Source organism: Silurus meridionalis, chromosome 1, assembly GCF_014805685.1.
Source record: "Silurus meridionalis isolate SWU-2019-XX chromosome 1, ASM1480568v1, whole genome shotgun sequence".
NCBI lineage: Eukaryota > Metazoa > Chordata > Actinopteri > Siluriformes > Siluridae > Silurus > Silurus meridionalis.
In genome coordinates, this window is record NC_060884.1 from 18,048,672 (window position 1) to 18,073,830 (window position 25,159).

The following is a 25,159-nucleotide window of genomic DNA, read 5'->3' on the forward strand; positions in this document are numbered from 1 at the left end:
GGGCTTTTCACTTTGTGACTGTCTCTGTATTGCCTGAAGTCAAGTTTTAGGAACTGTGCAGTATACTGAAATTAGACATTGAAGATGTGCACACCACTGCCCCTTTTCATGGAAAAGCCCTGTCCCTCCATTAAACTGGAATTCATTTCCATCTTATCAAAAAGCAGGAGTGTAGCAATTTAGCTACTGTAGCAAGCACACCGATGAAAATATATTGAAGCAGTCCACTTAAAAATAGGCTATAAGCTGAAGTATAGGCTTTGGAGTCCATTTTTAAACATAGGAGAATGTAGATAAATCCAAGTTCGACCCCAGTACTTATGTTAGTGGAGTCTATTTGTAAAGGTAGAGTAGGAGAACCACTCACACAGGAAGATAATGAGACTCTTGGCAGTTCTTGTAGCTCATAGTTTTCAAAGCTTTTATGCAAATACCTTTAATGTTCACATGGTGTTCTATGTACAGAGGTCTGAAAGTGCACACCACTTAAAAGAGCTTTATATGATGTAGCCAATTTTTACTGAAAAACTATTTTAGACTCTTGGCTTTGCTGTGAGTTGAATCCTGTCTGGATAATTTTTTTAAATGTATGAGTTTATCTGCTGGATACAATGACCATACCATACTAGATCACTATCAATTTTACATTGTTACTGTATTTGTAGCAACTAGTTCCAGAGTGACGGTTCATCAACACTCCACAACACTCCTTCATTTACCTTTGTCACTTCTTCTCATTGCTTTCCTGCCAGCACCAAACTCCAAGGGTTGTCTTGAAGAAGACTTAATTTTATTGGACCACATCAATACTAGGACAATGAATCACACTTAGTATAAATAACTCAAGGGGCAGTGAAATCCCATTTTATACAATCAGTTCTTGGGTTCTCGCAGGAACTTATTATTGCAGCAGGGCTAATGGCTGCCTCTCATGGTACTTTTGTATTGCAGTTTTATCGACAGAAACAGGCCCAAATATCTTTTACATACATATGTGAAATACTTATACTATGTGAAATACTAATATGTGAAATACTTATAACCATACCCAGGCTATCGAAGGCAATGACATGCAAATATGAGTCTTAATATCTCAGTCTATTGGTGATTTTTATACAAATAGTCATGGCACATGCTTATTCTCTTTTTAGATCAGTTTGAATGGGATTGAGCAAGCCGAGGTGAGGCAGATCTTTCTGCACCTCATTGTGCCTTGTCTGGAATTACAGCCGAACTCTGTCAAATGTTGATTTTGACAAAATAATATTGGCTGAAATTTTAGAACTTCACATTTTATTGCATTTCTTATATATATATATATATATATATATATATATATATATATATATATATATATATATATATATATATATATAAAACAGGTGAGGCATTGCCCCATCACTGCCTCACCTGCCTCTCCTGATTTTCCTGACTGCAGGTCTCTGATATATACCAATTATTCAGTGCAGGAGTTTTGTATTTGTCTCTGTACGATTAATGCATTTGTATTTTGTTTAAATATCAACCTCATTGTTGTATGAATATAACCTGTGCTGGGCCAAGGCGTTGATAATCCGAGAGAAAGCGTGACGTGTGATTGGCCGTATGACGTAAAATATGAGGAAGTGCCGATCACGTGAGCGCCTCGGTTTCCTGTTTACTACTCACTGCCGTTGCATGACTGGATCTCGGATTGCACTGCTGAACAGCCGGACTTTTAACTGCAGGAGGTCAGAGTTACTTTCCTGTGGGATATTTGACCACAGTGACTATTCTGCCACGGAAAAACTAATGTGAATCGCTTGGCAGCATTGAGTTTCTAATTAGAAAATGAAGACGTGACATTGAAGAACGTGAGTAGGCCGGGAGTCCTCAGGATTTCCTAAGCGTGGCGTGGGTTATTCTCCCGGGTTTGAGGTGTGGGAATGTTCACGTGGAGAAAACATGAGTCGAGCTGAAGCGTCGTGCTCAAGCAAAGCCGCTGTACAAAGCCGCCGTCTAAACGAACATATTTGACAGTTTGCTAGCTTTGTGTGTGTGTGTGTGTGTGTGTGTGTGTGTGTGTGTGGGGGCTATCGGTCGCTGTCACTGAGAGTCTCTAGTTAACTAGCTCGCTCGGCTAGTTAACGGACCAGTAGTGTAGAGGAGGGTTCAGCTCGCCGGTACACTGAACTCTCGACGTCTCCCCGGCTCCGGCCCCCTAAAGCGGGCGGTGAGGAAGAAGCTGGCCGGGAAGGGATGGCCTGGAGGCGGCTCCCGGTCTCACGGAGCGGCGCTGTTTGAGGGTGGTCGAGTTCGCATCGAGCACGAGGCGACGGGCCGCGGCGCGATGATGGCCACCGGCAGCATGAGCGCTTTTGGGGCGACGGCGCGGAAGAGCGAGGACATAGCGGATCTGATCGACCTGTTTTCCAAGACTCAGTACAGAGCGAAGGAGGTTACCCCACAGGTAAGAACAAGGGTGTGCAAAAGCATCTGTACAGTCTGCATATCATTTACACACTTAATCTCAAGCAGAAGTCAAATCAACCTTGATTTATTTACAGAGAACCTTTAAAACGTCCAAACCCAAATTGCTTTCCAAATCAACCAGAGCACATGGACGAGTAAGGGATAAACATATACTATCACTGACACCAGATAGCTTAATCCAGAACATGATGATAGTCTATAGATAACACTTGCTATGGCATTTACACTCGTAACGACAAGTGTAAAAATATACACTGTCTGTAGATGACCCACTTAATACAAGCATCAAGATATATGCAGTCTAACACCCAATATACTATTTACACATTTGGTACCATCAGTCACAAGTGACACACATGACACGAGTCAACATTTCTCCTAGGGAAGAAAAGTGATGGTAATCATGTGGCCACTTTCATCACTGGCAAGGACATTAGGGTTTTACCATACACATCCACATAGTTCATTGAAAGTTTTGTTTGCACAAGCTTTAGTGTTTTACTAAGGAAATATCACACTGGGGCATCTCGTGATTTTTAGCTGGCAGTGGAAGCTCAGTGCTTAAGGCTCTGGGTTACTGAATGTCATAGGCTCTTGGGCCCTTGAGCAAGGCCCTTACCTCTCTGTGCTCCAGGAGCGCTGTATCATGGTAGACCCTGCGCTCTGACCTCATCTTCCGAGCAAGCTGGGATATACAAAGAAAAAACTTCACTGTGCTGTAATGTATATGTGACAAATAAAGGCTATTTTTATTCTTCTATCAATGTAAAAAACAATCCCACAAAAGTACATAAAACCGAGCTGATTTCAGGATGATCTCACACAAACAATACATTCTTCTTTACTACATATTCCTTCCTAAAACAAATATCATTTCTGTAGCTCTTAGATCTCAGTTTGTGTACTGTGTGCACATTTCCTACACTACAATGCCCAGAGTGTGTGCCGTGTTTAATCCTTGTGGTGTTCACAGGTGGAGAGAATAGAGAAGCGATGCTTGGAACTGTTCGGCCGTGATTACAAGTACAGTGTGATTCAGAACAGCAATGGCGAGGTGTGTGGTCACTACCCTAATCACATCGTTTACCTGGAGTATGAATGCAGTGAGCCCAATAAAGAAAGGTAAGAAAGCCTCAGACACTTAGATTATGTTGTGTATGTTGTTTATGTAATGAATGACACAAAAAATTTTTTTTTAATGTTTTTAAAATGTACTTTAGTTTGGTATTTTTTTGAAAGACATTATTGTATTTAGGAGTTCTTCTGATTTGGTTAATTGTGGTTGGTCATGGAAAATGTCGAGTGTGAATATAAGGTGCTTTAGTGCAGCAGTACCATAAATTTGCATGAACTGATATGTTGGCTGCAGTTTGTTGGCCTTTTTTGCAAATTGAACATTTCAAGCTGACAGCCAAGAATGTCTTATAGGTTCTTTCCAGTTTCTGTACTCTGGGGAATCCAGGGATGTCTGGCTTGCCATTTTTGGAAACACATTTCCAAATTTATAAACATGTACACTACCAGTCAAAAGGTCACTTTCTTCTTTTAGCGTTTTTTTTAAATTATTTTCATCACTGTACAACACTGAAGACATCCAAACTATTTAACAACATGTATAGAATTAAGTCGTGCAAAGTAGTCACGTTTCAATGACAGCTTGGAAACTCTTGGAATAGTTGTCTGTTTATAGGTTTGAATTTTCAAAAGTTAATTTGTGAGATTTTTCTTGTCATCTGAATGTGCTTTAGACCACTAGTTGTCTTGTGCAGAGTAAGGGTGGGTATAGAATCAATTCCATATTATCACAAGAAACACTCAGTTAAGTAATAAGAAAATATATTGTCAGTTATTACTTTAAGAAATGAAGGTCAGTCAATAAAAAACAAACTATCAAGAACTTTAAATGTATTCTCAAGTGCAGTCGCCAAAACCAATCAAATACTTTGATGAAACAGGTTCTCATGAGAACCGTCCCATGGAAAAAAGACCCACCTCTGCTGCAGAGGACACGTTTATTAGAATAAACACTCTCAGAAATAACCAATATACAATTCAAGTGGCAGACATGTATCTAATATCCACTGTTCAGAGGAGACTGCGTGAGTCAGGTTTTAAATTTCGACAAAGAAACCATTACTTTGGATAAACAGCAAGCAGAAAAATATCCTTGGGGCCAAGAAATACCAGGAATTGACATTTAGAGCAGAAACTGTCTATTTTGATCAGTCTAAATTTGAGGATTTTGGTTCTAACCACTATGTCTTTGTTTGACATAAAGAGGCTGTACGAATGGTTCCTGAATGTGTGGTGCCCAATGTGAAGCAAGGAGGAGTTATGGTGGTGTGGGGGTGCTTTGCTGATGATGATGTTGGTGACTTAGTCAAATATTGAGGGCATATTTAACCAGCATTGTTTCCACAGCCCTTTGCGGCGACGTGCCACCCCATCTGGATTTGTACTTAGTGGAACATCATTTGTATTTAAACAAGATGGTGACCCCAAACCTCTAGGTTACGCTAGAGCTATTTGTTCAAGAAGGCGCATGATTGAGTGCTACATCAGATGATCTTGCCTCCAAAATCTAAATCCAAATGAGATTCGTTTTGTGATCAGTTAAAAGAAAGAGTGTCAGAAAAGCAAGTACTCAACTTTGGGAAGATTGTTGGAAAACCATTATAGGTGACTAAGTGAGAGAATGTCAAGAGTGTGCAAAACTGTTATTAAAGCAAAATGGGGCTACTATGAAGAATCTAAAATATTAAACATATTCTGGGTTATTTAACATGGTTTTGTTCACTATTTATATTCCATATTTGTCATCATTTTATTGCCTTTAGTATTAATATACAATGTTAAAAAAACTACGAAAAAAAACATTGAATAAAAAGGTGTGTCCAAACCTCTGACTGGTCCTGTATATACATTAAATTATGCTAAACTTAGACCAAATTTGCCAAGAATATTCCGTAGACACTTTCACAACCTTTTACCGGACAGTTCTATGTGCTGCTATCAACAATCTAACCAGATAAACAAGTAAAATAATAATATTACTTATAATAAGGAGAAGGAAAGGTAGAATAAGAATAGACTCACTACACACCTTTAATAATAACAGAAAGTATTTCTAGGGTTGGGCGTGTTGGGATTTGTCACTTTCTCGTTCTCTCCTGGTGTTCTTTGTCTGACAAACTGTGTTGTATTCTCAGCATGGATTAATAAATAAAACATTTTTTTTTAACGGGATAGAATGTGCTTGGGTGCTTGTCAGTATGGCTAGGCACAGAGCCAAAATGCTACCTGTTTGAAGGAAACTTTGCTTCAGAATGATAGTGCCTTATTACTCTGTAATGTATACTTGCAGCATTACGTTGCTGTCATGTCATCCGTACTGTTGCTGCTTAGGAAAATAAAAAAACGCTCTTCGTGTATTGTCAGTGCTTGTGGGTTACTGTTTGTACTTGTACTTGTACAAAGATTATATGTTAAATGATATTGTTGTGTGCTTTTCTTTTATATGCACATTTCTAGAGGTAAAAAAAAATATATATATATATATATATATATATATATATATATATATATATATATATATAATTATTTATTCTGTAATGTTTTTCCTTCAGTGATTTTCTCCTTAGTTAAAATCAATAGTAGAAATCACTATTTAACATTTCTTGATTTCTTGCTCATTTAAACATAATGTAACTAAAGTAATAAATCATCATGTAATAAATAAAAACTTTAAGAGTTTTATGTCTAACTATATTTATATGATTTATATGATTCAGATCAATAAAGTAATGTTTATGTTTGTTAGCTACTTAATATTAGATATATAACACTATATATTATAGAATATTATCCAGCAAAAGTATGCTGCGAAAATGAACTGCATGGATTGTTTTGTGTTCCGGGGTATAGCACAATTAAATATTGCTGATTGGAATTTTATTTTTAAGAATCTGTTAACCATTAACATCCATAATAGAGGAAGGATTTATCATGTTTATAAATCATCATCATAAAGACTGTAAAGACTGGGGAATAAGTCTAGAATTATTATTTTATATAAGATTATAACTTTGTTTTTCTTTCTAAGAACATTTGAGGCATACTAAAAAGGTTGCCGACTGTTGACCTCCCTGTTGTTTGCTTGGCTTGGCTGCTGTCCAGGTGTTGCTTGTGCACATGGTCAGCGGGGTCAATCTAAGTGCACTGTAGATACTTTTCAAGTTCATTTCTCTTTATCATGTTTGTTTGTTTTGGGGTTTTTTGGATGAAAGGGTTTCATTCAACTAATGACTCTAACAAAATGCTTTCTCCTCTCTCTAGTTTTGAGAGTACAGTACAGATCAACAAGTTGCAGGATCTGGTGAACCGCAGTAAGATGGCAAGATGTAGAGGAAGATTCGTCTGTCCGGTTATCCTCTACAATGGCAAGGTACAACTACATGTTCCTGAAAGGAAATGTTTTAAAAAGAAAATGTTAGAAAATAACTATTTATTATAAACATGCTTAATTTACACTGGCTGAGCACACACACACACACACACACACACACACACACACACACACACACACACACACACACGTTGTCTTTTTGTATATCATTTATCTGTTGAGTGCAAATCTATATTTGTGCTCTGTTGTAGCATGTGTGCCGGTCATCCACTCTGGCAGGCTGGGGGGAATTGTATGGACGCACTGGTTACAATTACATCTTCTCAGGTACAGTATCGCTACACAAGTCTTCTCTCTGTGAGACCTCTGCAGTATGATCCATTTCATTTCTCACATCTTCCAGCTGCCTACTCTGTGCATTTCATCTAGTGCAAGAAACCCGACAAGACGCTGACTCTTCCTTTCCTTATCATAAAGTAATTACATGAGGAAAAAATCCAAAATGAAAATCTTAATCCAAATCTTTTCTAGTGGTCTGGTTTTATTGGGGTAATATGAGGTGTAGGTGGCAGTTAAAAGCAGTATGAAAATGAATCAGTCATTGAGAGATTTAAAGTTGAATTGTCTAAATATATCCATTATGTTAACAGTGCTTGAACATCACATGATGCACTGCTCTGTGAACAGCACTGTGTTAGGGAACTGAAACTGGTACTCACAAAGTCACAAGATTGAGATTTTGTGCTTCTTTTTTTTTCTTCCCACAGGGGGCTCTGATGACACATGGGCAGAATCTGAAGAAGTCCCAGAAGATGATTCCGCTGTCCGGTAGGAACACTAAACACACATTTCTTTTGATTGTACAGAAACGTTCAGTTCCTCGTTTTATTCACATCTGCCTTCACCTAAAGGGACCTATTTTTTATGTATATTTTTTATGAAGTTATACTTTTAACATGTAAAAACTTTAGACTTTAAATTTAGGGCGGTTAAACTGCATGTTTAACTGACTTTGCAATGAAACTACATATTGGGGATAGCTTGAATGTATTTATTTATTTGTTAAATAAACTAATTCTAAGTTTCTCTTTAATTCCTTCAGCTGCCATTTCCCAAGCACTCGCCCATCAGGCCAGAGCTCTCAACATGTGCTTACACGGGCTAATGTGCTTACGCTGATGCATGTAAATGCTGCCAGCCTCCTTGTAATGCTTTTGTTGTCACAGGGCAGTGTCACATTCAGAGTAAAGCGTATAAGATTTCTCAACAGACTGCAATTTGCCTGCAAATTCTGTGACTGATTCATTCAATGTCATCGTTGATAATCTCACATTTTTGAAAGGCATTGAAATTTTATAAATTTAATGTTTCTTAAATTTATTTATAAACTTCTCGAAGAGAAATTACCACAATTTTTAAATAATAAGTTAAATGTTAATGAAAGTTTTTCTTAGCTCATCATCATAATCATTTTGATTAGCTCTCGTACAATAGTGTGCAGGAACATTGTTTTATATACTGGTGCGAAAAATATATATATAAAAAAAGCTACCGAATATATATTTTGGATATCACATGCATATTATTGATATTAAGTATCAGAAGAAGGATACTGTTCTTTCTTGTTATCAGATGCACGACATGGCCTTTTCCCTTTGGACTTGTTTTCTGATTTGGCTTTTTTTTTGGTTTTCAGATATTTGATTTCCATTTAACTCTTTGTCCTTCTGTGTAAGTTTTTTTTATTATTACTATTTATTTATTGCCTTCATGTTTTATGCCTATGTGCAGAAATGGTGATTCACAGCTGTTTGATAAAGTGAGGGGTTCAGATATTAAGCTGCTGAAGTATCTGTCTGTGCGCTACATCTGTGACCTCATGGTGGAGAATAAGAAGGTCAAGTTTGGCCTCAAGTGAGTACAGTTCTAAGTGGATTCTCATGACCGCACATTGTCTCACACACACACACACACACACACACACACACACACACACACACACACACGACTCACTGACTTCAAATTGGAAGTTGTATATGTCTGAGTGGCTGTTTCATTCACAATCACCTTTGTTTTATCTCTACGAGAACATATGTAATGAATCTTAAGGGGAATATATATATATATATATATATATATATATATATATATATATATATATATATATATATATATATATATATATATATATATTTTTATGTCTTTAGTGTCACCTCCTCTGAGAAGGTAGACAAGGCGCAGCGGTATGCAGACTTTACCTTGCTCTCCGTGCCTTACCCAGGTACACGCCCTCTCTGTCTCCACATAAAGTTCTAACACGTGGTGTCGAGTAGAAACCATGTCAGATTTTGTGTTTTGATTTTAGGGTGTGAGTTCTTTAAGGACTACAAAGACAGAGACTACACAGCAGAGGGACTGGTTTTTAACTGGAATCAGGTACAGCCAGTCACGTTCCTTCAGTTTATTTAATTTATTGAAGTGGTCCCTAATCTGTTTGTATCATTGACCCATTTCATGGGGTGGGGGTTGGTGGGGTGGTGTCAGTGCAATAAAGAGCATCTAATTTTACTATTATAATATGTATAATAATACTATAATAATTATTAATTTAATTACATGTTTAATAAAAATTCAATGAACCAATGGGAGCTTATTTATTGATGCATTGGAAAAGAAATGGGACTGAAACAAGTGTAGGAAATTGGCATAGAAGAAGAAAAAAAAAATTCCTTGCAGACTGCAAAAGTCAATAACAAATAATTTTTTTTCTTCATTATTTTTATTCTTGCTCTGTGGCACGGTACCCAGCATTAGGCAACAAACTAACACAACACTAAGCAAGTCATTTTGTGTAAAGAATAACAGAAGTACAGACCACTTTTATAGTTTATGTATTGGGTTAGCAAATATGTTCATTGCCAGTATTTATTTTGCCCCCAGGACTTTGTGGATGCTCCCTTGACAATCCCTGCATGCTTCACAAAGAACCTGAACATTGACTGGAGTGAATATCAGGTGAACACACACATGCAAATGCGAAGGTTTTTCTGCACAATTCATTAAGTGCCACAATCCTATTGCATTCAAGCCTGTTTTCTCTGCAACACATCGACAACCTCTCCTCTCCTCTCCTCCTCCTCTCCTCTCCTCTCCTCCTCTCCTCTCCTCCTCCCTCCCTCCTCCCTCCCTCTCCTCCTCCCTCCTCCCTCCCTCTCCCTCCCTCCCTCCCCAAGCCCCATTTTCTTTTAAAAATCGTATTGCCCTCTGCTGGAAGATTATGAAATGACAATCACTAATTGATATCTGTGTTATTGCCACTTAGTTTAATGCTTCTGCAGAGAACCTTTGATTGCTGCAAGAAATGCTGCTTCTTCCCACATTTTACACATTAAATTTATCATTAAAGCTTAACAACAGAGCCAAACAAAAAGCCAGTGGGACACTTCCAGGACAGGAATTTATGCATTTCAAAAACTATGAATGACCCTTTTTTTTTTTTTTTTTTTTTTTTACATTTTTATTATATTTAAATTGTCTCACATGGGTAGTAGGTCTTAGACGATTTAGGGCCGTGCTAATTACCCTAACCTGACCTGTTTAGATTAGACTCTGAACCACCAAGGTGGACTTGGTTTAAAATTAAAAAGCAAAGAAATATTCATTCTCTAATACATTCTATTAACAAGACAGGAATAAAAAGCTTCACAAATGTATGCAGTTTGAACATGATGGTGCAGCTTCCAGTTGTATTTTCGATGGCATCGATTATGCCATGCTCTGACAGTCTATTCCAAGATTGAAGCTTTTATAGGAGGCAACTAATAATGGTTGAATCTGTTTATTTGTTCAACACTCAAGCACATTAATATAGGTGGCAAAAGGTATATGAAAATTAAGTGTGGCAGAGGTATTTTTGGAATTAAATTTGGCTTAATGGTACAGTGTACATGTTTCAGCGAATTAGCTACTGTTTAAATCATTTAAAACAGTTATGTAGCTTTATGTTGTTGTATGTAGCACCAGGGTTCTGGAGGAACGTTGTCTCATTTCACTGTGTACTGCGTCAACTATATAGGGTTGAAATGACAATAAAAGCTTCTTGACTTGAAAACTTAGTTGGTGAAAGTAGGCAATTTAGGGTGTACTTTGCAGTTTAGGGAGCAGCCTGGATTTCCCACTGAATGTGTTGCTTGGCTTTGAATTTGCATTTCTTCATATCCTCATTAATGGGGGAGAAGTGTATTGCATATACGAAGTATTCCATTTATTCACTTGCTGATGCCTGCCCTTCTGTTTCTCTCAGTCATGGGACCTGGTGCAACAGACGCAGAATTATCTGAAGCTGCTTCTGCACATTATCAACAGTGATGGTATTTACATAGAAACATTCACTATATCTTAAGCTATTTTACAGATAACTATCTGTTATGTGTACGTTTGTTCCGTGTGCAGAGAATACACTGTTTATCAAACGATAGTTTCACTAGAGAGGATTGTCACGTTAACTGTGTGTGTGTTGCAGATGAAAGTGGCTTATTGGTGCACTGTATATCAGGGTGGGACAGAACTCCACTCTTTGTGTCACTCCTCAGACTCTCACTGTGGGCTGTGAGTATTTATTTGTATAAATTCTTCTGTTCCTATCTTTGTGTCTCTCTCTCTCTCTCTCTCTCTCTCTCTCTCATTTTGACATGCTACTCTCTTTTCTGTGTGTAGTACGTGTATTTATTTTTCACTATGTCCCTATTTTATTTATTGTCTGTAGACATATTATTTGTTAGTTTTCAAATCAGTTTGTCAGTTTAAAATGCTAAGAAAATGTGATGGTGTTTAAAATGGCATAGGATGGTGCTGTTCATGCAAGCCTGGAACCAGCTGAGATACTATATCTGACCATCGCTTATGACTGGTTCCTCTTTGGGTAAGAGCTGCATTTTTGCTTCCTCATTTGCAAAATGTGGTGCTGATAAATGCAAGTGAAAATTAGTTGAGCTGAGTTTACAGTATTGGTAGGGAAACGGTGCATTCTTCGTGAACTGACATTTCATATACTGTAGCATTCATATTATGTGCTATCTACTTATTTGTTTGTTTATTCATTGATTAGTTGCAGTGAGTCATTACCAAGTTTAAAGTAGGCAAAAAAATCAATAGTCTTCAGACTCCAAGAACAGCAGAAATATAAAATAGTATTTTTTTTGATCACTGAGAAGTAATGAAGTAAATTTATTTTACCTTGATTATACCTTGACAAATTTGCTTTCAAAAAATAACAAGGCCATATGCAGATGGATCCTAACAAAAAAGCAAACACTGATGGAATTCTTTTAATGGTTTCTGTTACTGCTTTCATGCAGTTAGTGAAATCTGGTGATATACCATTATCTTCTAAGTTATATCTTTTTCTTTGTGACATTTAAACTTATTAAAACATAACCACTGATAGAGGGCCAGATAAAGAACAAATTCTTAATACAGTGCATCTGGAAAGTATTTACAGCACTTCACGTTTTCTACATTTTAATGGATTAAATTAATTAATTTCTTGAAAATTCTACTAGCAATACCCCATAATGACAACGTGAAAGAAGTTTCCCCAGATATGTGCCTCAATACGATCATGTCTCGGAGGTAACAGACAATTCCTTGAACTTTTTGGCTTGTTTTGTGCTCTGACATGCACTATTAACTGTGGGACATTCTATAGACAGGTGTTTACCTTTCCAAAACATGTCCAATCAACTAAATTTACCACAGGTGAACGCCACTTATGTTGTATCTCAAGGATGATCAGTGGAAACAGGATGCACCTGAGCTCAATTTTGAGTGTCATTACAAAGGCTGTAAAAACTTATGTGCATGTCATTGTTTTCGTTTTTTTATTTGTAATAAATTAGCATATATTTTAAGAATTTCTTTCACGTTGTCATTATGAGGTTATTGTCTGTCGAATTTTGAAGAAAATTAATTTAATTCATTTTGGAATAAGGCTCTAACTTAATGTGGAAAAAGTGAAGCGCTGTTAATACTTTCCAGATGCACTGTATACTAGTGGGAGTTGCACCCTTTCCCATGTGTACTGGTAGTTATATATTATCCCATATTGTATATACATCTATGTTACCAAAAATACCCCACTTTTTTTTTTAAACACCAGTTGATTGTTGTATTTTATTTTTTGTTGAATTTCACTGCAGTCACATGCTGCCTGATCGTCTCTCTAAAGGGGAGGAAGTAAGTCTGAACATCACTATAAACTACCATCATTTCTATTTTTTTATTCTTAATTTTAGAACATTCTGTTACTCAGAGATTTGATTCACAGTTTTTTATTTTTGTTTGTTTTTCTGGCAGATTTTCTTTTTTTGCTTCAATTTTTTGAAGCACATTGTGTCTGAGAATTTCTCAGTCATTAGGAAGCCGAGGTGAGTTTTTAACCCAGTGGTATGTTTTGCTTTTTAACAATTATATTTAATATCTTGACAATTATTATATGAGAAAATCATATTTTAATCTTAAATTTGTACAGTCAAATGCTAATTTAGGTGGCATGTGTGGAAATTAGGTCCTTTAATCAGGATGGAATCTGGACTCACCTATACTTATAAATAATATTAAATCTGACTTATTTCTGTTCATGAATAAAAAGCTATAAAAAGTGCTCACACAATTACCTGCAGGTGTGGTTAGAAAATAATTAAAAAAAATTACTCAATTATGGATTTAAACAGTTTAATAAAAATAAAGGGACATACTGTCCATTTTCATTCCTTTTCTAAATGAAATGGCAGAAAGTGCTTCTTTATTCATAGTTAACTTGGGGGGGGAAATCATTTAAAAAAATTAGCTTTTCTGAAATCTACTTCCCCCTCTCCATATACGTCTGTCCTCAGTTTTTTTTTTTTTTTTTTTTATCTTGGACTGCCCTGAATGTTTTTTTTCTTGTTGACTTTTTAGTAGTAGCGCAACAGCTGCATCAATTATAGAGCTGTTTATGTAACTGAGGTGTAAACTGGTATGGATGGATGTGTCCATCTGTTGCTGCATCATTCTGCACATTCAAATCTGTGCTTTTCCCCCTGTATCACTTAGGCTTAGTGTGTTTTTGTTTTAGTGACTTTGAGTACAGCTTTCTTTTATTTCCCCATATACTCCTTTCACTTGCTTTATGATTATTTGAGTTTTTGAGTTTCATATTTCATCACATTTTTTTCTTCATACACATCATCTTTTTTTTATAGGAGGAAAAACTCTCAGTTCGCTGATTTCACAGTGGATGACCTTTGCCAGCTACGTACGTCTAATTCCTTATTTAAGCCACTCACTACAGAGGGTTTTTACCCGAAAATTTCCTTTCATTTTTATTAAAAAAAGAAAGTCTTGGATCAAATTCTTGCTAGCATAGCGCATTGCGGAAAACTGTAGAAATTGCTTCAATTATTTGTTTTAAGTGGAATTACAAACCTTTAAACAAAATCCCTTCTTTGTTTCTCTCAGAGACCAGAGACAGAGGTAGTATGACCAGTTTGAGTAGCGATTTCTCATTAATCACTGAGGATACAGCTGCTCCCTCCAGTCTTTCTGCTGAGCCTGTGGACCTGATCTCTAGCGGGTATTAATACTTTTTATTTTTGTTTGCTTTCAGAATAGCCCGCTATGTCGACACCCCAGTTAATATGTTTTGAACGACCAAGGCCTCTACCAGTTTTGAATAATATTTATTTGTGTTTGCCTTTCACAGTAGGAAAGCTATGACCTCGTCTCCTCAGACCGTTCTTTGGAATCGCTCGGTCCCATTTGAGGAGCGACTACCTCATCCACTTGCAGAGGGCAGGACTTCCAGCTCTTCATCCTCCAACCAATCAGAGCATGGATTTATGCGTGCAGGCAGCAGCCCATTGGCTGTGCCAGAGAGGAGGTAAATTAATATGCCTGGATATGATGGTTGTCTTTTTTTTTTTTTTTTTAATGTATATTATCTGATAGATTTTGTATCAATTTGACAAATGTATGCAGCGGTGTGTTTGTTTTGACACTGTCCAATGGCTGCATCTAGTAAAATGCAGAGTGTATTGTTTGATGTTTATTAGTTTTTAAGCTTCGAAGTGACTAAGCGTTTTCCATGTCTGAGTACGAGGAAAATTGTTTAGACCTGGTACGAGCTTGGATCCCCTGGATGGTGGTGTGGTCTGCTTTGGCAACTTTCACCTATCACTGTTAGGACATCTTTTTGCCAGCAGAGGCCTCCACAACCTTAGGGGTTTGTGCAGGTGCACAACTGTAGTTTTTAATACATTTTTGTGGTCCATTCATCGTTGAGTAACCAAATAACCTGGTCAGATGATGGGTCGGCAAAGTGATTCTGGGGCAGTATGCTAGTTATTAAGGTGGTTTTGACCTGGAACTAAACACAGTTCAAGCTAAAATGTTCTATTGTTCAATACACATGTTGCTTATGGTGGTGCAGCTGGGAGCTTTCCTCACATCTTTGTTCAGTTAGGGGTACTGGGTACTCGGGTACCCATGTTCGCCTTACGTTTTTGCCTTGACTTATACATTAATTTTTTTCCTAATATATATATATATTTATAAAAAAAAAAATTCCAACAGTAAGATACATATGGATTTCTCTAAATAATAGACTTCTGACAACTTCTGGCTAAAATTTGGAGCCCTTTCACTCTTCTCATCGCCCTGCTAGTGCTCCAACCCTCATTTCCACCCCAGCATCCTTTCAACCTTTTTTTTTTTCTTATTTCCCCCTTCCTTATCTTTGTAATTATGGTTTTCTGCTCCATCTTTGATCCATCTGCTGCAGTTTAGCCCTTATCTCGCTCTCTTTCTTGTTTTGATGTTCCTTGGCAATCATGTGAGAGACTTAATTGCAAGTGAGGCCTTTTCTCTGTGTTTCTGTGCCTTTCTTTCTTTTTCTAAGGTCCATGGTGGAGTATGCTCGTTCGGGGTCTTCTATATCTACAGAGTATGGTAGCTGGCAGATTGTCTCAGGCTGTGGAAGCATCCATGATGCAGCTTCTCTCCCTTTGGAGTCACTCCGTCCCTTCAGCTTCCAAGATGAGGGGCCCAGCGGCCGCATGTGAGTCTCACATGCTTCCTCTGTCCTACCTCACCCTTCTTCTGTTGACCATTCCCTTTTTTTTTTTTCCTCCATTCTTTTACTTTCCTCCTTCTTATGGCCTAGCGATTCAGGGCTGAACGAGTGAGAGGGCTGCTGCAAAAACTGTCTTGCGTGTACAAGCTTTCATTTACAGTATGGGTGGTTTGATTCTTTCCAGGTGGAAAAAACGTGTTTTCATGTGCTCATGTTTTTGGGATTTCTAATGTATGAGCAGTGCATAAAGTAATATATCAAAGACATATATACATTTTTTAAATAATTAGCCTGTAGAATGAGGTAATGTAGAGAGCTCAAAGTGGAACGAGAAGACATGAACGAGCAGTTTCTCTCTCCATCTCTTGCTTATTTCTCTTGTTTTTTTTCCCTTTGAGCTACACTTTCCGCTCAGTCAGCCAGGCAAATTGAATGTGTCTCTTTAACAGGGCATGTAGTGTGTGTGCAAAGAACATCCATCCCTCTCTCCTCATGGTAGAATGCAGGGAGGACCGGGATGCACAAGAGATGCTTCCAGTTATTTGTTCATTACAAAATGCAATTTAACCACATTACCAGCTCTGTAATAAAACTCTCTTGATGGAAACAAGATTATAATGGCAAAGCAAACACTGCAGTTGGTTTCTCCCTTTAATTCACTTTAAAATTATGCTGCATCTCTCAATTTTTTGTTCCCTCCCCCTCTTTCTGTAGGTGTACATTTGTATCTGAGAGGCAGGCTCGACTGGAGGCAGTAAGAGAGTTGTTCCTGGGGGCTTACAGCTCCACGGTGGGGCTGAAGTCCTCTTTTCCAAGTCCATCCGGAGCCATCTCTGGTCTGCTGGAGCAGTTTGCCCGTGGTGTTGGCCTCCGAGGCACCAATACCATTGTCTGAACTCAGCTCCCACTTTTCATTCTGTCCTGTTTTCCTCAGTTATTTCTGACTATCCGTCTCGTGCTTTGGTAGCAGTGAATCACCAAGAGAATGTTTCCTGCTTCTGCTGGTCTCATTAGTCTGACAATTTATATCATTTTTATCTCTGAGCCCTCCATTTGATGTGATTCATCATCCCATGATCCAGGAACAAGTAGTCCATATTTATAATAATCTCTCTCTGAAATCAGTGTTCAAAAATCCCCATGCACCACGTTGCTCCTGTGCGTCATTACATGCAATTTCAAAATCAAAACTCAACTCATCTCATCTGCTACTTCTGTTTTATTGTTCGTTGCCCTCTGTTTCCCTTCACTATGTTCACACCATTCCATCATTACTTCAACGTGCCAAACTTAAATGCCGGGGTTACCTTTTATTTCTGTGTTGCTTTTAATAGTTTTTACATGCCGAATTTGACTGTTGAGGCACCTTTGGTAAATTTTTACTTTCTTTTCTTTTTTGTCTTTATTCTTTTTTTTTTATATGTTTATTGTAGTTTCCGCTTTTTATGTATGTTACATTTACATGGCATGATGATTGAGAGCCTGAGCATGAACATAACGAAGGGAAAAAGGGTTCTTTTAGCTCTTCCTATTGCTGTAGCTATATTGTTGCTACAAGAATATGTAGTGATGAACAAATTGTTTCAATATAGTTTCTATGTTGACCTCAAAAGCTTTACAGTTTTGGGGGCTACGAACCTATAAACATATTTTGTAAAATGAGTTTGAATTGATTTGTTCATGATTTTTGTCTTAAGATTTTTTTTAAACACGACCACAAAGCATTATAATATGAAGTGTAAATAACAAGTAAAAACTGCAGCATGTTTGAATCTGGGGAGAGTGTGAAAGAGGGATGATAATTTTCTTCTGAATTGGAAGGGTTTGTAGTTAATTCAACAGTGTATTTATGACACAGTTTGTCGCGATTGTTATTGTGAAGTGATTCTCTTACTCCTGGCTCTGCAATGCTTGTGTGCTGTTATACATCTGTGAAATATCGAAACAGCAGCCCCACGATGTACAATATAATGTCATTAGTTTTAGCTGCTCCAGGTCTTTGTTGTTGTTTTTTTTCATTGTTTTTTTTTTTTTTTAATAACTAATTGAATGATTTTGGTTTGGCCAGTGATGCTCAGATATTTGGCGGTGATTGGTTGCATGTTGAATATGAAATCAAGGCAGCACTTGAAATTTAACACTTGGGATTTTATGTTTTCAATGCCAAATGGTTTTGATGGCCTTTTTATTTTACCTCAGGACCACCACATGTTGTGCCTTCCTTTCTGCTATTATTGGGCTACATTTTAGGTGATTTCTACCTAGAATTGCGGTGTGTACCTTTACAAAATTTTAAACATGTTCATTTTTATTAATTTAAAGTCTTCAGTCTTGCTCCATTTGAATCTATTTGTCTCGGGACAGGCAGGATGCAAATCTGGACATGGTTTTGTTTTTTTAAGACTTATACTGCACCTCCACCTCTCCATGTTACTCAGTAACTAAATGGCAGAACTTTGTAATGATCAATGTGAAAGCTTTAGAGTGTCTCCGGTCACTCTGATTATTATGGATCTCTTTTTGCCTATAATGTTGCTCCAGATAAGTGAGTCCACACAAACATTTGTCACACTCAAAATAAATACCTGCCATTAAAACCACTATAGCAAATTTCAACAGCAATAGCAGTTAAGCACCTTGCATGACACGTTTTTCCCATTGCTTCGTTTATTTCGAAAGTATTTTCAGAATTCAGTTTTCACCAAGTTTAACCATTGGGTTATTTTTTTCACATTTGCATATTTACCTTTTATTGACCATCTTTTCCTTTAACTACAATTGAATGCAATTTTCTTTCACCCTCATTCTGTTCTGTTTATAGAGAGTGGTGCACTCTTTGTCTCTTTGTACAGTGTTGTTTTTGTTTGTTTTTATTTTCCTTAATATCTCATTATGGTGGCTGAGGAGATATGGGACAGATGCTCTTCCAGTGCAAATAAATGAAGAAATTAAAACTATGTTTGTCTGTTTTAATTCCGCTTTGTGAGCCACAATATTGTCTAATTAGATTTTTCCCACTAACATTATATATTGTATTACTTGGAAGATATTGAACAAAGATTTTTAGCTTAGCCCTTTGATTACATAGCTGGTTGAAATCAACAATGTAAGTGGTCCAGACAAGTGTGTCATTTTCTTTTTCAGAAATACAGCTGATCAAAAAATATATATTATAGTAAAAGAGCCAAAACTATCACATTTATTGACACAGAGACAAAGAGACAAGTTTAATGTCAATGACTGCAAAAAAAGTTAAATATAACTGTCTCTTTTGAAGCATCTTTTATTGGAAGGAATGTGAGAGGCGCACATGCTATCAAGACCTCACACACGTAACTTTGAGTGTCAAACGTTGAACTTTTTTTAGGTTCTGTCTCCACCTGCTGGCTGACCAAAAGAACAGCAGCAGTTACATCCTTTAAAAAACCTTAACCATAGGCGTACGATATGATAACTCTTTTGTAAGTCTGTTGATTTGTATGTGGGAGTTTCTAATGCTTTAATAAAGGCGCGCTGCATTTCACCTGAGTGAGTGTATTCTCGCTGTTCAGTGTGCGCCCTGAGTGAGTGTCTGCTTTGTTCCTCAGCCAGAGGAGACACATGGACGCTGTGGTGCGGGGCGGCGCGTCACTCAGGTAGCGCGTTCTTACACCCCGCGTTCCCCAGTCAAGTCGCAGTCCTGCCTGCATCACCGCCGCGTTCCCCTTCGTTACACTGAAACAGACCTATACACAGTGTCGGATGGAAAATTGAAAACTTTGGGATTTTGTTTTTGCAAATATCTTGAACATTCCCGAGTGTCACGATGGCCTCTATTGGGGACTTCGACCCGCTCCATTCTACGGTACCGGCAACTAAGATTGAAGTTACAGTCTCGTGCAGGTGAGTCCGCGCGTACACTGTGTTACAGGCAGCAGGACGATGGGCTCTACTTTAATGCGCTCTAACAGAGACATCGATCTATTGCATTTTGCCCCATCATTAATGAACTTAGTGAACTGAATGCGAATTTGCTCATGAACAGATTAATCTGGTTTGTCTGTGGGGATTATTGTATATTTATTGTGTACAGATGCTTGTGAAAGAGATGGTGTTTGTGTTGCAAGATTCGCCTTGGTGTAGGTGTATATGGGGGTGCGCCTGCTGTCCACGCCACGCGCTCACTCTATTCACACACACACACACACGTGTGTATGTGTTCAACACATTTATATTCCCCTAACAATTAACCATTGTGATAATTTCCTTTTTGGCTGTGAAGAACTTTTTGTTGTTGTTGTTGTTGCTAGATTTCAATGCATCTGGAAGGTTCTTCAAGTCAGTCCTTTCAGAACTGACCTAATACCATTCTTTATAGCTGTGGTGAGATCCTCAAGAATACACTTTTGTACCTTTACAAGAGAAAAGTATCATATATTCCTGAATACCGTGTATTGCCTGTCATGCACAGGCAATGAAAGTCCAATTACAGTATGTAATTTTCATGGTATACTATATATCTATGCTCCCAGGTGAAGGACCTAGAGAATGCTTCAAAGCTTAGAGAAGGCTGCATAAAGCATGCAAGCGCACACACACACACACACACACACACACACACACACACACACAGACACACACACATTTCCCTCCCATGAATGATTGGATTCAGCTAAGGCTGCTTGACAACAGGGCATCAGGTGTGTGTTTGTGTGCTTGGGTGTGCACGTGTGGCCGCCTGCCTATAGTGGAAAGTAATGTCCTCCTGTATGTTTTTTTTTTTTTTAACGTTTAAATCCACAGCGTCTCAGCCCTTTTTATTGTAAACACTGTACTAATACTGGTTAGAAGGACTCCTTTTCCTCTTAAAACAGCCTCAATTATTCATGGCAAGAATTCCAGGTGATATTAGAAGCAAACCTTTAAGATTCTGGTGCACGTTGGTCATGCAATTCATGCAGATTGTTCAGGTGTAATCTTATTCTGTGAATCTCACATTGTACAGTACCTCATCCCATAGGTGTTCTATTGGATTTGGAGCCGGGTGACTAGGAAGACCACTGAAGAACCGTGAACTCAGTGTCAGGTTCATGAAATGAGATTGAGAAGACTTTTGCTTTGTGATATAGTGCATTATCATGCTCAAATTAGCCATTAGAAGAAGAGAAATTGTGTTCATGAGGGGATGCATTTTCAAAATTCTGTGTTTCTCAGTCGAAATGGAGATTTATTCGATTTTTTCCAGTCTTCAACCATGAAACTGTTCCTACCACAGCCTTTACTTTTGTTACTGACTTGCTTTTGTAGTCAGTTCACCTCAAGGTTCAATGTGTTGTGCATTCTGCTTTTGCAGATGCTTTTCTGCTCAACTCAATTGTACAGAGTGAGTTACTGTAACCAGTTTGGCCATTCTCCACTGACCTCTACCTTACCAACAAGCCATTTTTCCATCTGCAGAACTGACGTTCAGTGGATGTTTTTTCTTTCTTGCACTATTCTGGGTAAACTCTACAGACTGTTGTGGGTAAAAATCCCAGGAGATCAGCAGTTATATAAAAACTCAAACCAGCCCGTCTGGCACCAGCAATCATGCTATGGGCAAAATCACTGACATCACATTTTTTCCATTCTTACATGAGTATTATTTGAAACTGCTGGCCCGTGTCTGACTGATTTTATGCATTTCACTGCTACTGCACAATTGGCTGATTAAATAATTGCATGAATGAGTTGGTGTACAGGTGTTCCTTTTAAAGTGCTCAGTGAGGGCACACATAAAGTAGTGCCAAAGCACAGTTACAGATTTCATCATGTCTCATGGGTATGGTAGGATTTTTCAAACATGTTTATCTATACAGACACACACACACATGCCTTAAAATCAGAAATGTATCCACTTTTAGCCAGTGGCAGGTTGTTGCACACCACTGTCAGATTTTTCATTCTGGGCAGATATCTATGTATTATTTTTTTCCATTTTCCCTGTGGAGTCTGCTTATGTTTCCTTGTTTTCAGGACAGATGTCATCCATCAGGTCCAGACAGATTTCCTATCTGTCATTCACCCTCAGAGGGATTAAGTTCCATTTCATTCAAGTTTGATGTGTGTATTATAAGAATAAGGAGTCTTGTTCATTTATATGCACATCAGCTCTTTGCAGGACATCTATCTAGTTCTTCTTTCACATTTTTATTACCATGTCAGATACTGCCCTTGTGTGATGTGAAAGTGAAGCAGCAAGAAATTGTATGAAACATCAAATGCCTAAGCCTTACAATAAATCAAAAAGCACAATGTCACAGTATCTCTAAAACTGAAAGGGTACATTAAAGGGATTCAGTTGTATCTGACTTTTTTCACTGTCTGCAGTCATTAAAATTGAACTTGTCTCTCCGTTGTGTCTCTCAATGAAAAAGTGTCTAGTTCTTTGCTGAATTTATTTTATTTTTATTATTTAATGTGAAAAAAAGAATGCATTTTTTTTATCATCTGGATATCTCAACATAAATCACAAAAACACTTGTCGGGTCTATGTATATTTTTTTATTTCCACCGGCTGTGTAATCAGAATGTGCACTAACCCCAGTGTCTGCGCAACAGATGGATCTTGGTCTCACGCATATGTTGCACAATTAAAATGAAATCAGACTATTTTGAGAGAGAGAAGGATGAGTGGATATTAGTCATTCTTTAAACAACTGTTAACAAGAACAACTTTAGGAAAATCCTTTGGCCTGGCATTGGCAGAACAAAGAGTACAATTTCAAAGATGGTCATGAATGTAACCAGAGGGGAAAGTCCATTGCATTGGAGAAGAAACAGTCTTTATTTGTCACATTAAGCACTGTAAAAGTTTTTTCTTTACACAGCCCAGTTGTTGTCTAATACAGGCTTCTAGTTGATTAACTATAATAATAATAATAATAATAATTTGTTACATTTATATAGCGCTTTTCTGCAGCACTCAAAGCGCTTTACATATGAAAGGGGGGATTCTCCTCAACCACCACCAATGTGCAGCATCCACCTGGATGATGCGACGGCAGCCATATTGCGCCAGAACGCCCACCACACACCAGCATATTAGTGGAGAGGAGATAGAGTGATGTAGCCAATTAATATGAGGGGATGATTAGTAGGCCAGCAGGCAAGTTTTTGGCCAGGATACCGGGGCACACCCCTACTCGTTTTCGAAAGACATCCTGGGATTTTTTAATGACCACAGAGAGTCAGGACCTCGGTTTAACGTCTCATCCGAAGGACGGTGCTTTTTTTTTTTTTTTTTAAACAGTATAGTGTCCCCGTCACTATACTGGGGTGTTGGGACCCACACAGACCACAGGGTGAGCACCCCCTGCTGGTCTCACTAACACCTCTACCAGCAGCAACCTGTTTTTTCCCAGGTGGGCTCCCATCCAAGTACTGGCCAGGCTCAAACCTGCTTAGCTTCAGTGGGCAAGCTGTCTTGGGCTACAGGGTGATATGGCTGCTGGTAAGACTATCTTAGGTCTTGTTTGTCGCATCTTCCTCTTTATGATGCGCCAAATGTTTTCTATGGGTGAAAGATCTGGACTGCAGGCTGGCCATTTCAGTACCCGGATCCTTCTTCTACACAGCCATGATGTTGTAATTGATACAGTATGTGGTCTGGCATTGTCTTGTTGGAAAATGCAAGGTCTTCCCTGAAAGAGATGAAGTCTGGATGGGAGCATATGTTGTTCTAGAACTTGGATATACCTTCCAGCATTGATGGTGTTTTTCCAGATGTGTAAGCTGCACATGCCACACGCACTCATGCAACCCCATACCATCAGAGATGCAGGCTTCTGAACTGAGCGCTGATAACAACTTGGGTTGTCCTTATCCTCTTTAGTCCGGATGACATGGCGTCCCAGTTTTCCAAAAAAAAAATTAAAATTTTGATTCGTCTGACCACAGAAAAGTTTTCCACTTTGCCACAGTCCATTTTAAATGAGCCTTGGCCCAGAGAAAACGCCTGCGCTTCTGGATCATGTGTAGATATGGCTTCTTTTTTGACCTATAGAGTTTTAGCCGGCAACGGCGAATGGCACGGTGGATTGTGTTCACCGACAATGTTTCCTGGAAGTATTCCTGAGCCCATCTTGTGATTTCCATTACTGTAGCATTCCTGTATGTGATGCAGTGCTGTCTAAGGGCCCGAAGATCATGGGCACCAGTATGGTTTTCTAGCCTTGACCCTTACGCACAGAGATTGGTCCAGATTCTCTGAATCTTTGGATGATATTATGCACTGTAGATGATGATAACTCCAAACTCTTTGCAATTTTTTTCAGAGAAACTCCTTTCTGATATTGCTCCACTATTTTTTGCCGCAGCATTGGGGAAATGCCACTCTGAGAGGCTCTTTTTATACCCAATCATGTTGCCAATTGACCTCATAAGTTGCAAATTGGTCCTCCAGCTGTTCCTTATATGTACATTTAACTTTTCCGGCCTCTTATTGCTACCTGTCCCAACTTTTTTGGAATGTGTAGCTCTCATGAAATCCAAAATGAGCCAATATTTAGCATGACATTTCAAAATGTCCCACTTTCTACATTTGATATGTTATCTATATTCTATTGTGAATAAAAAATAAGTTTGAGATTTGTAAATTATTGCATTCCTTTTTTATTTACAATTTGTACAGTTTCCCAACATTTTTGAAATCGGGTTTGTAAAAGTGTCACTTATTAATCTTATTAATTATATACATTAACACATTAGTAATATTTTGTTTTCAAATGGCCCAGTCTGTATTCTATGACATTATAAACAAATTAATTATTATCTATGTGTTTTAAATGTGATAGATGTGACACATATTTACTGTTTCAGTTGCTAGAGTATCATATATGTGTATCCTGTTTTTAATGCAGAGTGTCAGACCTTCATATACATGCACCATTATGATTCTGTATTTCACCCAGACACACTATTGCTTATCATTGTTTACTGATTAACATGGTAAATGGTTTCTTTTAGCTTTAATAAGCTGTAAAATCAGCTATGAGGTGAGGGGAAAGCTGGTTACGCTGAATATGCATGGGGCTTGGCTGCTGTGCCTCGGTTTTTTCATCCTAAAGCTCTATCCTTGTTTAAAGGAAATTACCTACAGGGATAGAACAACTCAAGACGTGTATATGTGGATGTTAAATAAAGATAAATTTAGA

The 25,159-nt window shown here is 38.0% G+C and overlaps 2 protein-coding genes across 6 annotated transcripts in view; both read left to right on the forward strand.

Annotated features, from left to right (window-relative positions):
• The first annotated feature begins 2,065 nt into the window (after positions 1-2,065).
• mtmr14 (myotubularin related protein 14) lies at positions 2,066-18,943 on the forward strand. 2 transcript variants are annotated; one of them, XM_046871181.1, is made up of 19 exons: positions 2,066-2,449; positions 3,446-3,594; positions 6,808-6,916; positions 7,129-7,204; positions 7,645-7,705; positions 8,669-8,791; positions 9,085-9,158; positions 9,243-9,313; positions 9,818-9,892; positions 11,181-11,247; positions 11,400-11,485; positions 11,722-11,798; positions 13,075-13,111; positions 13,232-13,302; positions 14,119-14,171; positions 14,375-14,489; positions 14,619-14,795; positions 15,813-15,971; positions 16,701-18,943. In XM_046871181.1, exons 1-19 carry the CDS (start codon positions 2,330-2,332, stop codon positions 16,879-16,881), a joined length of 1,881 nt encoding a protein of 626 aa, XP_046727137.1. In that variant the 5' UTR covers positions 2,066-2,329; the 3' UTR covers positions 16,882-18,943. The 2 variants fall into 2 exon arrangements, with proteins under 2 accessions (XP_046727137.1, XP_046727223.1); XM_046871267.1 differs by lacking the exon at positions 15,813-15,971.
• A 518-nt stretch (positions 18,944-19,461) lies between these two features.
• LOC124391659 (copine-9-like) overlaps positions 19,462-25,159 on the forward strand; it is an 88,159-nt gene continuing 82,461 nt past the window's right edge. For all 4 annotated transcript variants that reach the window (XM_046858369.1, XM_046858386.1, XM_046858377.1 and 1 more), the window contains exon 1: positions 19,462-19,868. In XM_046858369.1, the coding sequence (XP_046714325.1) occupies positions 19,792-19,868 (77 nt within the window). In that variant the 5' untranslated portion in view covers positions 19,462-19,791. The remainder of the gene's footprint in view (positions 19,869-25,159) is intronic.